Raw genomic sequence first — 16168 nt, 5'->3', positions numbered from 1 at the left:
GGTTACTCAGGGACGATGATGGCACCTTTTCTCTCCTCAGTGAGGCTTAAAATGCAAGTTATTTTCATTTGTATTGTTTTGGTTTGTAGGGTCAAGAAAAACTAACGTTCACAGCGGCCTCTTTTTGTATCATAAGCCTGTTCATCTCCACAACACAATACTTGTCTTAGCTGTAAAGTGTGCAGGAGTTCAGGTTCATATTTCACAGCCCCTGACTTCAGCGTTAGCAGTTATTCATTTACGCGACAACAGCCGCTCTTCCTCAGATCTCTGCAGGGGGAGCATGCCGGTGGATTTTCTTTTTTTTCCTCATTGTGCACTTGCTCCTCATCTTTCATCGAAAAAGGAGTTGGTGTTTGCTTCACTACAGCTCCTCCAGTTACCACAACATACCAGGCCGTTGCCCGGCAACGGCACTCTATAAAGCTTCTTGTCGCACTCGCACCTGACACGACAACATCCCCGGCCACTCATCTCAAGTGAACAAGGGAGACAGAAAGCTTCTAGAGACGAAAACATGGTGAGGACACGATAAACTGGATATTTACTTTACATAAAAGCGTTGTGTGATATGTCTTCTTTTGTGACTTTTCAGAGCTGCTCATTTGGGTTGTTTTTTGTCTTTTTTAAAAATGTTCCTTCATCGATATTGAGCATTGTTTGACTAACAAAAATGCAATAGATGCAATATTTTTTCCTTTTTTTCCTTTATAATCTACTTTGTGATACTTGTAACAATACATTTCTATATAATTCATATATAATAAATAAATAATTTGACATAAAACTGATAACTGACGCAGTTGATTATAATATTATTGTAATTAAAAAGTTTTCTTTTTTTGCTCAACCTCTTTCTTTGTAGCGTGAGTGTATCTCTGTCCACGTTGGTCAAGCTGGCGCCCAGATTGGCAATGCATGCTGGGAGCTCTACTGCCTTGAGCACGGCATCCAGCCGGACGGCCAGATGCCCAGCGATAAGACCATCGGCGGTGGAGACGACTCCTTCAACACCTTCTTCAGTGAGACTGGAGCTGGGAAACACGTTCCCAGAGCTGTGTTTGTGGACCTGGAGCCCACAGTCATCGGTAAGACCTGAACTTTATGTTCTTGTTTGAACGTCATTTCAGAATTGTAAGCTTAATGTTTTTTTTTTTTATTACAGATGAGGTTCGTACGGGCACCTACCGCCAGCTCTTCCATCCCGAGCAGTTGATCACTGGAAAAGAGGATGCAGCAAACAACTATGCTCGCGGTCACTACACCATCGGCAAGGAGATCATCGACATGGTCCTCGACAGGATTCGCAAACTGGTGACTGTTTATCGTGTCATAAGTTTGAAGGGTACTCAAGTTTGGAAGGGTTTCTGATATTCTGTTTCCCGGCAGGCTGACCAGTGCACAGGTCTTCAGGGTTTCCTGATCTTCCACTCCTTTGGAGGAGGAACCGGCTCTGGCTTCACCTCTCTGCTCATGGAGCGCCTCTCTGTGGATTATGGCAAGAAGTCCAAGCTGGAGTTTGCCATCTACCCAGCGCCTCAGGTGTCCACAGCCGTGGTGGAGCCCTACAACTCCATCCTGACCACGCACACCACCCTGGAGCACTCCGACTGCGCCTTCATGGTGGACAACGAGGCCATCTACGACATCTGCCGCAGGAACCTGGACATCGAGCGTCCCACCTACACCAACCTCAACAGGCTGATCGGACAGATCGTCTCCTCCATCACCGCCTCCCTGCGCTTCGACGGCGCCCTGAACGTGGACCTGACAGAGTTCCAGACCAACCTGGTGCCCTACCCTCGCATCCACTTCCCTCTGGCCACCTACGCTCCAGTGATCTCGGCAGAGAAGGCCTATCATGAGCAGTTATCAGTGGCCGAGATCACCAACGCCTGCTTTGAGCCCGCCAACCAGATGGTGAAATGTGACCCTCGCCACGGCAAGTACATGGCCTGCTGCCTGCTGTTCCGTGGCGACGTGGTGCCCAAAGACGTCAACTCTGCCATCGCCACCATCAAGACCAAGCGCACCATCCAGTTCGTGGACTGGTGCCCCACCGGTTTCAAGGTCGGCATCAACTACCAGCCGCCCACCGTGGTTCCCGGTGGAGACCTGGCCAAAGTGCAGAGGGCCGTGTGCATGCTGAGCAACACCACCGCCATCGCAGAGGCCTGGGCTCGACTGGACCACAAGTTTGACCTGATGTACGCCAAGAGGGCCTTTGTCCACTGGTACGTTGGGGAGGGAATGGAGGAGGGGGAGTTCTCAGAGGCCAGAGAGGACATGGCTGCCCTGGAGAAGGATTACGAGGAGGTGGGAACCGACAGCATCGAAGGAGAAGGAGAGGAAGAGGGCGAAGAATATTAAATTTAGACAATTGGTCTATAAATATTCAGCTTTTTGGGGGGATACATTCTGTTTTGGTTCTCATTCATGAAAAAGTCTTTCTGCAACACAATGTTTAATGTTTGTTAACTTTAATAAAGACCAGTAGATATATTTTTGTCCTGTTTTTACTCGACATCAAAGAGGAAAAGAAATCAACTGACACATTTTTACTTGTCATACATGGGGAGTCTTCAGCTCTGTATCTGACATATTGCATAAAGCAGCTCAGGGTCATTCATGGGCCACTTTCACAACAGGCCACATGAGGTAAAGCACAGGTGTTCATACTTAAATAAATGATGTCTGAGTCCATTTAGCTTCTTCGGTTTCAGGGCGTGTGCCGACTCGATGTCGCGCTGTCCTCGGTTACAGAGCCATTGTCCATGTGATCGGTGACAGCTGTGGTTCCTGCTGCTAAAACATGTCAGACTATTATGTGGTGTTGCTTTTTTTTTTAGATTCATTAATACACATACACCTAAATTTGATCTCTGGTATGGTGAGGGCTGAGTGACAGTTGTCTCATTGAAAACCAAGCTGAACAGCCTGGAGCAGCAGTCGGGTCACTGTGATGATGAAAGAGAGGTGAGTGTTTATGAAAAAGGATTAAAAGGTGCATTGGTTAATAGCTCACAGTGAATGGAACCGTTTGGAGGATAAAGACCGATAAGTGTGGCAAAAAACAAACTTTATCTTGAAATAAAGATTCAGAATAAGAAAACACAAACATTTTTTTTCTCCACAAACCTATAATAAATCCTTAGTATTTAAGTATTTATCAGTTCTATTTCTTCTTAAATGGTGAAGTGATTAAACAGTGCGAATAGGGGACTTTTAATTTGAAAATCGTACAGCAAAAATGCCTACTTTACAGCATGCCAGTGTTCATCGATGTCCTAAACACAACTTTTTCATTTTTATACAGAGCTTTTGCTCAAAGTCCAGTTATTCAGTCTCTGAAACATAGCTGTGAGGTCAGACATGGTGCTATATATATATGTATATATAAATATAAATTCAGCATGATTAATGCGTGTGTCACTATGAACAATCCTGCATTAGAAATTTCATGTCACAAGATGGTAAGTTATTATGAGAAAGTTTCTCATATTTATAACTTACAGTATAGCCTATATATATTTGTATTGTATAAACGTTTTTCCTCAATAACAAAATTAAAAAATGATATGTGACTGAGTTTATTTGAACAGTTTTTACAAAATATTCTGGATTTTTTTATTACTATTTTACAGGATAATAGTCAGCATGAACAATACGGTACTGGAAATGTTATGTAACCAACATCTTTAAAATACTAATGTATATCAAAGAACGGTAGATATTCCCATTAGAGCAAAAAATGCCTCTTTATTAATTAATTATTTAATTTATTTTTACAAATATACAAAAAAGAACAGTCTATGTATCTTTAATGACCTTCGGCTCGCGCAGAGGTGTTTGTCAGTACCGTATTTACGCGACTACAGGCGCAGGCATTAATCGAAACAGCGGCTCACTTGAATAAAGCTGGGCGAACAACAGCGGCCCATTTTTACCGCAGTAAAAAAAAACACGACGTAAACCGGCGTCGTAACCTAGGAGACGCTTTGTTTACTTCCGGGTTGTGCGAGTCGAAAACAAGACGAGGGGCAGTAGCACGCCCACGACAGCGAGCAAAGCGGATTAAAGTCCCGCGGCGATGGCAGGAGAGACCGAGGACGAGATACCAGGTCATTAACAACATTAATGTCATTATTTATGACTCGTTTAAAACAAATAAAACACCGTCAGTCAGCCATTGTCGCTGACGCTTCTGGGATTATAGCTGGTGTTTGTTAGCTTCTGCTTTAGCATGTTTACTAAATAATCCCTTCACTTTCTCTATGCTCTCATGATTTGAACGATACGTATGTTGTTTTTGCTATTTTATAATGAACTTTCATGCTCACTCGTGGGCTAAAAAGATTAGTAGGTGATTTACGAAAAGGCTACTACTAGAAATGATTTGAATAAGCTAATTTATTTAATATCAAGTGGAAATATTAAACACCAAACTATTTATAGGGGTTTGATCAGATTAAAAGAATGACAATCTCGTCCTGGACTCTGAGAAGCTATTTTATGATGTTTTATGGAGTAATAATAATTATTATGTGGATTATTGCACTTTTCCTTCTCGTGTTCTTCACAGAATCGGGGGCAGTTTTTACTTTTGGGAAGAGTAAGTTCGCCGACAACGTCCCCAGTAAATTCTGGCTTAAAAACGACGTGCCGTGTAAAATAGCTTGTGGAGATGAACACACTGCCTTAATAACAGGTAAGAGACAAGAGATACACAGACTTCTCCAGGTTTCACTGAGCTTTCAGTTTGATTGTCGTCGTCTTTCACTTCCACAGAAAATGGGAAACTCTTCATGTTTGGCAGCAACAACTGGGGCCAACTCGGTCTGGGATCCAAACAGACTGTGACCAAGCCTACATGTGTCAAAGGTCAGGCTTTAAACAGCTCCCTGTTCCGTATTGTTGTCTGAAAATGGATGGACGTGTATTGTGTGTTGCGTGAGTCGAGTGTTGCCACCAACAGATGCCCTTGAGAGAAGAGGCCAGAGGAGTTCCTCAGAGGATGAGACAGGAAACTGTTTTTAACCACTGATGAAAACCATTGGATGTCAAATGGAAAGCTGTGCTTTATAATCTTCATTAATCTGACAAGAAATTGATGTCCTACATTTGGAAATGTGCGTCCTTTGATAACCAGAGGAGTTCAAATAAATGAAATAAAATTAGCTCTGGATATATGTGGAGTTATCTGAAGGAATAATAATCGAACTACAGTATATACTGAATATAGTCATCTATAATGAATAATAGATGATGATTTCATGGATTTTGATTGCTTTACTTATTTGTATATATTGAATGCATCCTGAGATAATAAAATCTATGATACAAGTGGCATAGAAGTCTTCCAGTCCTGTAATCTCAGCTGGGTGAGCTCCATAATCTGCTCTAATCTATAGATGTTGAAAGACAGAAGGAGATACAGGCGATTTCTGTGCAATAAGTAAAGTAAATATTATGATTATTCTTGCTCTTGCATTGATATTTAAACATTATTTACATACAAATGTTAAAATCTACACCCTGAATTTTTTTTTTGTTTGTTTGTTTGTTTCTTAAGGTGAAATCTTAAAAATCTCATTCATATCATTTCAGCTCTGAAGTCGGAGAAAGTTCGGCTCGTGGCCTGCGGGAGAAACCACACTCTCATCTGCACCGGTCAGTGTCGGACGTTTACTTCAGAAGCACGTTGCTGTCTCATCACTACCTTTTTCACTCTTTCGTGTTTCCTGTGCAGCTCAGGGAAAAGTGTACTCCTCCGGTGGGAACAGTGAGGGTCAGCTGGGCCTCGGTCACTGCGAGGAGAGGACGGCGTTTCAGCGAGTCCAGGCCCTCGATTCGCACGGGCCGATCAAAATGCTCGCTGCAGGTTCAAACACCTCTGCTGCTCTCACAGGTTTGTGAATGAGAGGTTCTCACATCTCACCGGTTCTTCTGTCATCTCTCTGTTGGTGACTGATCTTTTTTCCGTCACAGAGACGGGTAAACTGTTCATGTGGGGCGACAACACCGAGGGCCAGATCGGTCTGGGGAAAGAGAGCCACGCGTCCGTGCCTCAGGAAGTCAGCGTGGGGCAACCCGTCAGCTGCGTGTCCTGCGGATACTACCACTCTGCCTTAGTGACGGGTGAGTGGCGGCGGTTTCAGCAACAGATTAACATGGATTACTTAAATTAAAACCACAAATTACTCTGTTGGGAAACATGAAACCCCTCCAGGAAATGAGCTATGCAGTAAATAAAAGATATTATTCTTTGTTTGTCATCAGATTGGCAGAAACATGAGTCATTGTACTTGTAGTCCTTGTATTTTGAAAATAGGAAGTGGAATATTTGAGTTTATTATTGATCTTTTCTTCGTTTAATGTTAAAATGCACACACAAAAATTAAAAGGTGCATTACGAGATCTATAACAATGTAAAGAAGAGTTGCATAAGAACCCTCTAGAGCCATAAAAAGTGGCTTTTTACTCCGCTTGTGACAATTTACAATGCTACTAAGCCAACAAATATATTTAAAACAATTGTAATTTCTCTGTTAAGTTCTAAAACACACAGAAATGATAATGTGCAATACAAGTTTTTCTCCCAGAACATGAAGGAGAATCGTTTAAAAACCACCCAGAGCCTTGAAAAATGTCTTTCTCCAGGATTCATATTACAAGACATACGCACATGTCTCAGTAAATTAAAATAAATTTAAATTTATTTGTGTCCTGACAACTGTCTTCCTCTGTGTCACAGTCGACGGAGCTCTGTACACGTTTGGCGAGCGCGACAGCGGCAAACTGGGTCTGGGCACCGACCAGCTTCCCAAACACCGGCTCCCTCAGCCGGTGAAGAGCATCAAGGAGCCGGTGACACAGGTGGCCTGCGGTGGTGGACACACAGTGGCACTTACAGGTAACAAATACCACAAATAGACAATCTAAGTTGTAACTGTTAAATTCATGCCTTTTCCCGTCCTTCCTTCCTTCCTTCCAGAGGAGGGCGTGTACACGTTTGGCCTCGGTCAGTTCGGGCAGCTCGGCCACGGGACGTTTATATTCGAGTCGCGGCTGCCACGTCTGGCCGAACACTTCCGGAAGGGACGGGTCTGTCATGTGACCTGTGGAGAGAATCACACGGCTGTCATCACGGGTAAACGCTGCTCATGATGAGATAAGATAAGATAAGATGAGATAAGATGAGATAAGATGCAGTTGTTTCTTTACAGATGGAGGTTTGCTGTACACATTTGGAGATGGGAGACACGGTAAACTGGGGCTGGGAGAAGAGAACTTTGCCAACCAGTTCAAACCAACTCTGTGTCCGCGCTTCCTCAAGTACATCGTTCAGGAAGTGGGTGTTTCACGTTTGAAATAGTTCACCTTCTTGAGGTCAATGGGAACAAAGGGTTTAAAGGGTTTGTGTGTGTGTGTGTGTGTGTGTGTGTCCAGGCCGTGTGCGGCGGCTGCCACATGGTGGTGTTGGCTCGGCCCAGGGACCAGAGCTGCGGCACCGTGACCCTGGAGGAGGACGACGCGACGGACGACTACCTGGAGAAGCCGTACGTGGAGCTGCTGGGAGACACGGCCAACTCGTCCACCCTGCAGAGGAGCCTCTCTGCACGGGTTCGCAGGAGGGAGAGGGTGAGAGAGCCGTGACTGGATTTATCCACTGAGGCTGCAGCTACTGTATATTCTCTTAAATTTTCTGATAAAAGGAGCAAAGATATACGATATACGCTGAATTATTCATAATTAGGAAATTTAAAAATCAGAGAATTTAGTTGCCGATTCTTTTATTAATCAATTAATAATCGGTGAATTGTTGCAGCCCTATTATCCATTGAAAAACCTGATCAATTAAACATTAAAAAAACAAGAAAATATAACCACTAGTAGGGGAAATGATCTGCCAGTGCAGCAAGATACTACCTTGAAACAAGTCAAATTATTATAAATTATGAGGTAAGGTTCAGCCTTCATAAGTAAATAAGACCAAAGAAATGTTGTGATTAGACAAATACACTGAATTCAAGTCAATTACACCAATACATGTTTTACAGAAATCAAACAGCACAGACATGACAAACATAATAAAACACAAAATAAACATTAAAAACTTCTATTTAAGTGCTCCTGGCTCCTCTAATTAACATGTGGACTACACAATTAACAACAGAACCAGAGAAAATAATATGACAAGAGTAAAAACTTATAATATACCAATAAAAACATAAATAATGCTCAGTTCTACTCAGTTCTCGATGTCGTCATTAATGTGCTGTTTTCCCTCAGGAGAGATCTCCAGATCACTTTGGCGCCAAGATCAACACGCTGCCGGCCATGTCGCCCAACTGCCTCCACCCGCCGCTGCCCGTCTCCGGCCACACCGCCCCTCCTCCCAGGCTGCCTCCGCCTGAGCCCACTCACAGAAAGATGCTCAACGGCACACGCCGGCACCTCAGCGCGGGGTCACACCACCGGGGTACCTGCCTCTACCTACCTCGCCCAAACCAGGAAGGATGAGGTGCTGATGTGATGGGACTAACATGGCGTGTGCTTCTTTTATCCGTCTCGTCAGCACAGGCAGGTGGCGACACGGACAGCGCCGTGGAGAGTCTGACAGACGCCGACAGCGTTAAAGGCCTCGGAGAAACCACAGATTTCCTCAACATGGTGAGGATGCTGTTCTGAATCGGACGGTTGACGGGATGTCGAGACGGAATGAATCTCACTGTGTTTTTCCTCTTCAAACAGACACATGTGATGAACATGGACCCCGGCGATAAAACACTCACTCTGTCTCCAGTTCAGAAGGTAACTCGGATCCTTTCTACTTTCTACTTATACTAGGAGCATTATGTATAATTTATAATGATTTCTTTTTTGAAAATATATATTATTTAGTACAGGGACCTCAAACTCAAAATGACCTGGGGGCCAGTGAACTTCTAGGCTGGTCAGGAGGGGCCGGGGTCAAGTGAAAAAGTGAAAAAATGTGGGTTAAAATGAATGGTTTTGTTATTAGATAAAGTAAAATGACATCTTTATAATCCGTCATACAAATATTTAGGATGACATCGCACACAAAAAACACATTTATGTCACAAAGAGAACCTGTAAATGACCAAAAACAGACAGAAATAAAACATTAAATCAACATATGCATGGAGACAATTGTAATTAAAACACTAGACAAGCTTATATGTGATTAAATGTTGAGGGGGCCTGGCGAGCCGTGAGTTTGAGACCCCTGTTTTAGTAGCTTAACATGATTTCACCTTAATGTAGTCAAATCTTTGCGGTAAAAACAGTAATTATATGTTTTGCTCATCTAAGACTCCTTTGATTCTTCCCTTTTTCCTTCTATATTATCTCATAAATGTCCTAAGTTGTCTGCATGTCTTTTCCGCCTCTCTAATGCATGCCTCTTCTTTCGTCCACCTTTTTTGCTGTCTTGTGCCGGGGGCGTAGAGGAAGGGTAAGCACAATAAAACCACTGTAGGACACAGAGAGAAGCAAATGAAGGAGAGAAGCGGCTCAAAGGAGAGCAGCTTCTCTTCGGCGTCGCCGTCTCGTAGGAGCGAGGCCACGCCTCCTCGCCACGCGTTTCCCGCCGAGCTCCCGGGGAGCCGCGGTGCGTCACGGAGACAAAAGACAACAAAGCAGAACAAAGAGAATCTGATCTTAGGGAAGCATGAAAGGAGAGCCACTCAGATCAAACCGCAGAGGGAAGGGGAAATCAGGAAGCAGCGTTCCAGTCCAGTTCAGGGTAAAAGCTCAAACTCGAAACAAAGCCATGTCACTAAAAAGACATCGTCAGGTGTGTCTGCAGGGGTGACCGTGACCAAAGTACAGGCGCAGCCTTTCAAAAGCAAACCTGTTGTCATGCAGAGTCAGTATTCAGGCGTTCGCTCCCCAGGTAAACACGGTCGCTCACCTGGCTTTCATCTCAGTGACGCCTTGGATGAAGAAAGCACAGGGAGATCTCGACAGGTTTCAAAGGCGAAGAGCGCTTCTAAATCCAAGACGGACAGTAATTTGTTAAAAAAGTCTAAAAATGAGAAAAATAAAAAGGAGGCCCAGTCAAAAAAGGAGCTTGTAGAGGAACTCCAGAAAGAGCCATTTGATCTGAGTCTGTTCGCTGGAGCAGCGTCGCTCGCAGCCGGGTCGGTGTTGGTGCATGAGGTGGCGTCCAGAAGTCGCTTGGACTCGACGTTTTCGTCCGAGAGCGGCCACGGCGTCGCCCCGGGAGACGCCGAGAGGAAAGCAAAGAGCGATGTGAGCAACAAGTCGGTGGTCAGCATCAACATCACGTCTGCCCGCGAGAGTCCTGAGGCGAGGACGAGTCAGGACGAGAGCGAGGAGCAGACGGACTCTGCAACTCTCAAACAGGAGGATGAAGACGAGGAAGAGCAGAGGACGAGTGCAGGTGTGAGCGAGGAGGAGGAAGAGGAGGAGAGCCAGAGTGTTGAAGGTGACAGTGAAACTAGTGGAGACAATGAGGGAAGCAGGGGTGAGGAGGAGGAGGAAGATGACGGGAGCGCTGCTGAGGAAGAAGAGGAAGACAGTAAGGCGACAGGAAGTGAAAGTGAAGACGAGACAGAAGAGAAAGAAAGCAAAGGGGGTGATGTAGAGGAGGAGGAAAAGGAGGAAGGAAGTAGGGCCACAGGAAATGAAAGTGAATATGAGACTGAAGAGAACGAGAGCAAAGGGGGTGACGTAGAAGAGGAGGAAGAGGAGGAAGGAAGTAAGGCCACAGGAAGTGAAAGTGAATTTGAGACCGAAGACAACGAGAGCAAAGGGGAAGACGTAGAAGAGGAGGAAGAGGAGGAAGGAAGTAAGGCAACAGGAAGTGAAAGTGACGACGAAACAGAAGAGAAAGAGAGCAAAGGGGGTGATGAAGAAGAGGAAGAGGAGGAGGAGGAAGACGACAGGTCAAGTCATGAGACAGATAGCAAGGAAGGAGAGACAGAAAACGAGGAGGAGGAGGAAAGTGAGGATGACTTGGAAAGTGAGGAAGAGGAAGATGGAAGTGAGTCTGTAAAGTCGTCAGAGGACAAAGAGGAGAGTGAGAGTGACACGGAGAATAGTGCTGAGGAGGAGGAGGAGAGCGAGGATGAGGAGGAAAGCGAGGATGACGACGTGAGTGAAAGTGAGGGGGAAGATGAAGATGAGAGTGAGAGTGAAAATGAAGAGGAAGAAGAGGAGGAGGAGGAGGAGGAAGAGAGTGAAGAAGAACAAGAGGCAGAGGAGGAAGAAGAGAGTGAAGAAGAACAAGAGGCAGAGGAGGAAGAAGAGAGTGAAGAAGAACAAGAGGAGGAGCAAGGCAGTGAGGAAGATGAAGAGGAGGAGGAGGAAGAAGAAGAAGAAGAGGAAGAGGAGGAGGTGACAAAAGTCAAAAGTGCAAAAGCAAGGTCAGGGGTGAAAGGTCATTCTGCAGCAGAGTCAGAGGAGTTTTGGGGCGATGTTTTACCTCAGTACCTCAACCTGAAATAATAAAAGTGAAGATTCATTAACATTAACTTGTCAAGTTATTATCTTCATTTGAGTTGGGTTTTTTTTTTAAACGTCACCATTAAGTTCCCAGAATGCAATTTGTCTTCATGGTTCTTAAAAAACAAGGTCGTTCAAGGAGAGAAGAGAGAAGTTCACTTTATTTAAGGATAATATACAAAAAAATACTTTACTCTTTATTTAAATTTGCTTCCATGTCTCATTTTAAGTCATTAAAAGTTTCATATTCTAACATAGATAAATAAATGTGTGTGTCTGACTGTTGCAGCTGAAATACAGTAGAAAAATGATTATTCCCTGAACATATTTATTTAGCTTTTTAGTTTTAGCGTCAGTAGAAGGAAATATAAAACTCTTAAGTTTACTGTCGTATAATATTCAGAAACCTGCCACTGCAAAAATACTGAGCCGTAATCATCATCATCAGTCATATCTGTGCAGCTTCTTCACTTCACATGTGCTTAACGTTCTTTTCTCGGCTGCTTTCTGTGTCTTTGTTTTTAAATGTATTTATAAAGGCTTTTGTTTACTTGTTTGGGCGCATTTTTTGTGTTTCTTTTTACATTTTCTGTCTCTTTCTACTCACCTCCTTTGCCTGTTTGTGTCTTTTTTGTAATAAATATCTCCAGTTTTCATCTGTCTTTTGTTTTCTTTGCTCTTCCTTGGCTTCAACAGCTGCTTCAGAACAAATCCTTATCTTTATTTATAACAACGCACCTGCTCCCACTTCTGTGCTATGTGACTCTCAATTACCAAGAAAATTAAGTCAAGTTTTGTCTTTTTACAAAACAAAAACCCAAAACTATATTGGAATTGTGAGCACTGACCAGGTTTTGAGTTTTTAAATAGTATTGTTGTCTTTAAAACAAGTCCAAGATTGCTTAGTTGACCTGAAACAGAGGAAAGCAGAAAACCTGGATTCATTCATTCATTCTCTACCACTTATAACATTTAAGTAAAAAGACACATTTATTAGAAAAAACACTAACTTTTCTATTTGTCTATTTACTACAAGAGTCTAATTTGATGTTTGCAGCCTGCCCACATTTGCCTGTTTAGTTTGAAGCAGGTAGGTTTTTTGCCAGTCATGTGATTGTGTCTGTTTATAATCCCAAATGTAATCCCTAACCCTGCTGTAATCCTGAGTAGAACAGTGCTGTTTGTCATCAATGTTTCTCCTCAAATAGTCCAAGCAATTCTCAATTTTCTTTATTTTTCCTCTTGTGTCCTTGTGTCTCCTTTCCTCCCGTGTGTCTCCTTTCCTCCCTAGAGTCCTAAAGTAATAAATAGCAAACAGTATGAAAACTGTATGTATTTTAAAACTAGTAGAAGCACATCTGAAGTTCACCAAATTATACTTTCTTTCATTCTAAGAAATTGTACCACGCTCTGTTTCTTAGGATTTGACAAAGGGAGTTGGTCAAACGTGGAGAAAACCTGTGGAGGAAGAGGACGAGGGAAAAGAGGAGGATGAAGAAGAAGACGATGTCGATGATGAGGAGGAGGTGGAGGTGGAGGAAGAGGAAGAGGAAGAGGAGGAGGAGACGTCAGCAGAGACGGAAGAACTGCCCTCGCAAAGTTTGGAGGATTTGACGGCGAAACCAGCGGAGGTTTGCAGACCTGAATCCAGCACAAGATACTGATTCTTTATTTTTAACACTGAATCTAACGAGTAACTCTGGATTTTTCTAGAAGCTGGAAGAACTCAAAGATGAATCAGTGCCTGATGGAGAGCAAAAAGGTTAGATTCTCCTTTTTTTAATGGTATCTTTTGTCCTCTAGTGTAACTATAACGATATACTATAACGATTCCAGTTGGAGATCAGTTCTTCTGGCTTCAGGCAACAAAGCTCTCCTTATTTTTTCACCTTCGATGTTGTTAAAAGTTAAAAATCTAAAAACTATACAAAGACAAAAGCTAAATGTCTGATTTCAACAGCAGCCGAAGTCACGGAGAAGCCCGAGGTGGCTGGAGAAGAGAGGACGACGAGTGACGACGCCAAACCAGCCAATGGGACGACAGACAGTAACTCGAAGAGCCAATCAGGCTCCAACAAAAAGGTAGAAACGCTGAGCTACACTCGGAAAAAGTGAAGGTAGAGCAGGAGAAGGAAAGATTAAAGGAGGTCAATGTTTAAGGTGCTCATAATTCAGGCTTCCCACGGATCCTTGAAGTCCTTAAAAGGTTGTACATTTGCCCTAAATAGACATGGGGTCATTGAAAGTGCTTGAGTTTAAGTTGATATTTAGGTAAATGTCTCCCTTGTTTGTTACAACGCCACCTACTGGTCCTTGAAAAGTCCTTGAATTTGATGCCAACCAAGGTGTGGGAACCCTGGTAATTGCATGTTAAAAATGATGACATGGAGGAGGGTCTTCAGGGTCTTCAGGGTCAGTTCATATCATCTTTTCCACAGCAACTCTACGTTGTGAGCGTAAAGTTTCACACAGCATCCTGGACTTGTTGTTAGAAACAGTCCTCTAACTCCAGTCTGTCCTCCTCCTCTCAGCTCTCCATCTTCAGACGATTGTCCTCCTCCAGGTCAAAGCAGGCCAATGGCAGGGACCAAGCCCCGGCCGAGGGCACCGTCAGTGGGAATACAGGTGCTACTGCCGGGAGCAGCAACGCAGGGACAAGCCGAGGTGAAGCACAGCCCAAGTCTCTGCCCTCTGGAGCCAGAGGGCCCCGCTCCGGTGCCTGCATGGTGCTGTGACTCCAGATGCAGTTGCGTCAAAACTCTCAGGTGACGTCAGTTACTTTTGCAAAATGTCAGACCAAAGTGTGAAACCTTCATTAGCAGCTACTGAGTTCTGCTGTGCTTCCATTTAACACAATCAGCGTCGCCCCGGCTCCTCTGCGGGGTGTTTAAAATTCTGCTGGGACGAGTAGTCCGACGCTGAGGCAGATTCACATCTCACTCCAAAAGTGGCGGTCTGTGACAGCTTCAGCTTGGATTTAACGGCAGTTAAACTAAGATGCACACTCTCACTGGCGAAGTCTGGGAGGGCTTTAACTATCGACTCGTTATTTTTCATGATTTATTCATGAATCCTTTTGATTATTTGATGAATTTTTGTGCGTAAAACGTAAACAAAAGCAGTTCAAACGAAGGTAATATCACATCAGAGAGGTGCGGAAACCATCATTTGTTCAATGGCACATGCATTTCTGTCGATGGCAAATCAGCGGTCTGAGCTTTGAGGGACCAGTGTAACTGCTCTGAATCTAAATCTGACGTGTAAACAAAAAACGACTGACAATTTTTAGCCGAATTGACGCCGTTTTTACGAGTGCAGCTTTGTAATTTAACAACCACTAAACTGTAACCACTATCTGTTCACAAGTGACCTACAGCTGAGCCTCTCATCCACCAGTATGACCTGTTTTTATTCAACTATTGTTGAGGTCCAGCTGCTGAACCTTACAATGTGTGTGTTTGTGTGTGTATGTTTTAAACTGTGAGATTAGATGTAAATATTCTTATTTATTGTGAAACGGTCCTCGAGCACATTTGCACTTTTGATGTGACGATGTACGCATCGTTTTTATTCCGACATGATAATCTCGTTTTACTCCGACTCTCCTGTCTCCTGTTTTTTAACACTTGTGAATTTATTTTGTGATATAAAGTAAAGACTTTTGATAGAAAACTGAGCGGTTGTCATTGTTTTTGTGAGGCTACGTATCATGACTCTGCACTTTTTTTACTCACATTGTACCTTAAAAGTCAAAAGCATGAACTATATGTTTCATGCTTATATGACCATGGAGTTAACCACTGTTACTTTTTATTTTATTTTATTTTATGTTATTTCATGTTTTTTTTCAACAGAATATAAGTAAAGAAAGTAAATTCAACTTCACTTGGTATACCCTAAATTAAAATAAATGGATTTAGAAATCATAATTACCTTTTTCTAGACACTTTTTCTTCTCACTAGTGGTCTTTAGCTGTCCTCTCTTTTGTGTAAGTGAAAACAAAACAGGACCTAAAGATACACAACAATTCATAAGAAAAACTTCAGAATTATGACTCCTTTTCTCAGAATTCTGACTTTTTTTATTATGTATTTTTAAAATTGTGTTTCCATATAAGCTGGATCAAAAAAACAAACAAAAAACTGCTGAATTCACCTTTAATGTAAGGAGACAAAAAGAAAACAACAGTAGGTGGCGACAATGCGACGCAAGGATGTAATCTACCTTCAAGAAGAAGATGAAGAAGTATTGGAGAAGTTTCAACATTACGGTAAGCGATAAATTCATTAGCTCTGCCTACAAACTGGATTCCTGCAACATCCTGAGCTTTTACATCACACATCGGTAGTACGTGTTAATTGAAAAATATGTATGTTTTCATTAAACGTATCCCCAGTAAGTATGTTTGGCCATTTAAAAACAAAACAAAAAAAACTTTCTTCTAGAACGTAGCATCAGAAGTTAGCTAGTTCTTTTCAATAAAGAGTTGTTCCAGTAACGGCCTTGAAAGCAGTTTTAAGAATTATGTACTAATTAATTATGCTCTTAGCATAATTTACTGTATATTGTGAACTTGTTTGCAGTAGTTTGTCATCTTTATATAGTGGGACCCAGTTGTTTTGTGACTTCGGTCAAAGTAGCTGACGCTGAATATTAACGCGCTTTTTTTTACAA

General features: G+C 42.9%; 2 protein-coding genes across 3 annotated transcripts; both read left to right on the top strand.

Annotated features, from left to right (window-relative positions):
* The first annotated feature begins 437 nt into the window (after positions 1–437).
* On the top strand, positions 438–2502 carry LOC122765599 (tubulin alpha-1A chain-like). Its single transcript, XM_044019972.1, has 4 exons — positions 438–520; positions 866–1088; positions 1166–1314; positions 1390–2502. Exons 1-4 carry the CDS (start codon positions 518–520, stop codon positions 2368–2370), a joined length of 1356 nt encoding a protein of 451 aa, XP_043875907.1. The 5' UTR covers positions 438–517; the 3' UTR covers positions 2371–2502.
* A 1512-nt stretch (positions 2503–4014) lies between these two features.
* rpgrb (retinitis pigmentosa GTPase regulator b) lies at positions 4015–15059 on the top strand. 2 transcript variants are annotated; one of them, XM_044019956.1, is made up of 17 exons: positions 4015–4121; positions 4583–4708; positions 4789–4881; positions 5608–5670; positions 5750–5908; positions 5989–6138; positions 6755–6913; positions 6995–7150; positions 7227–7351; positions 7450–7641; positions 8293–8482; positions 8579–8673; positions 8755–8814; positions 12915–13124; positions 13207–13255; positions 13457–13575; positions 14025–15059. In XM_044019956.1, the coding sequence occupies exons 1-17, from the start codon at positions 4091–4093 to the stop codon at positions 14226–14228; spliced, it is 2181 nt and encodes a 726-aa protein (XP_043875891.1). In that variant the 5' UTR covers positions 4015–4090; the 3' UTR covers positions 14229–15059. The 2 variants fall into 2 exon arrangements, with proteins under 2 accessions (XP_043875891.1, XP_043875890.1); XM_044019955.1 differs by having other exon boundaries at positions 13454–13575.
* The last annotated feature ends 1109 nt before the right edge of the window (positions 15060–16168 follow it).

This window comes from Solea senegalensis, linkage group LG2 (assembly GCF_019176455.1).
Source record: "Solea senegalensis isolate Sse05_10M linkage group LG2, IFAPA_SoseM_1, whole genome shotgun sequence".
In the NCBI taxonomy this organism is placed as follows: Eukaryota; Metazoa; Chordata; class Actinopteri; order Pleuronectiformes; family Soleidae; genus Solea; species Solea senegalensis.
Note: the sequence above shows the minus strand (reverse complement) of the source record. Positions and strands in the feature narration are given on the sequence as shown.

What these genes read in the sequence shown, in the direction of transcription:
- LOC122765599 (XM_044019972.1), top strand. An exon ending in CCTGGAGCCCACAGTCATCG is followed by an intron (nt 1,089 to 1,165) that starts GTAAGACCTGAA and finishes TTTTTATTACAG; the next exon opens with ATGAGGTTCGTACGGGCACC. An exon ending in TCGACAGGATTCGCAAACTG is followed by an intron (nt 1,315 to 1,389) that starts GTGACTGTTTAT and finishes GTTTCCCGGCAG; the next exon opens with GCTGACCAGTGCACAGGTCT.
- rpgrb (XM_044019955.1), top strand. Translation starts at nt 4,091, where the DNA reads ATGGCAGGAGAGACCGAGGACGAGATACCAG. An exon ending in ACACACAGTGGCACTTACAG is followed by an intron (nt 6,914 to 6,994) that starts GTAACAAATACC and finishes CCTTCCTTCCAG; the next exon opens with AGGAGGGCGTGTACACGTTT. An exon ending in TCACACGGCTGTCATCACGG is followed by an intron (nt 7,151 to 7,226) that starts GTAAACGCTGCT and finishes GTTTCTTTACAG; the next exon opens with ATGGAGGTTTGCTGTACACA.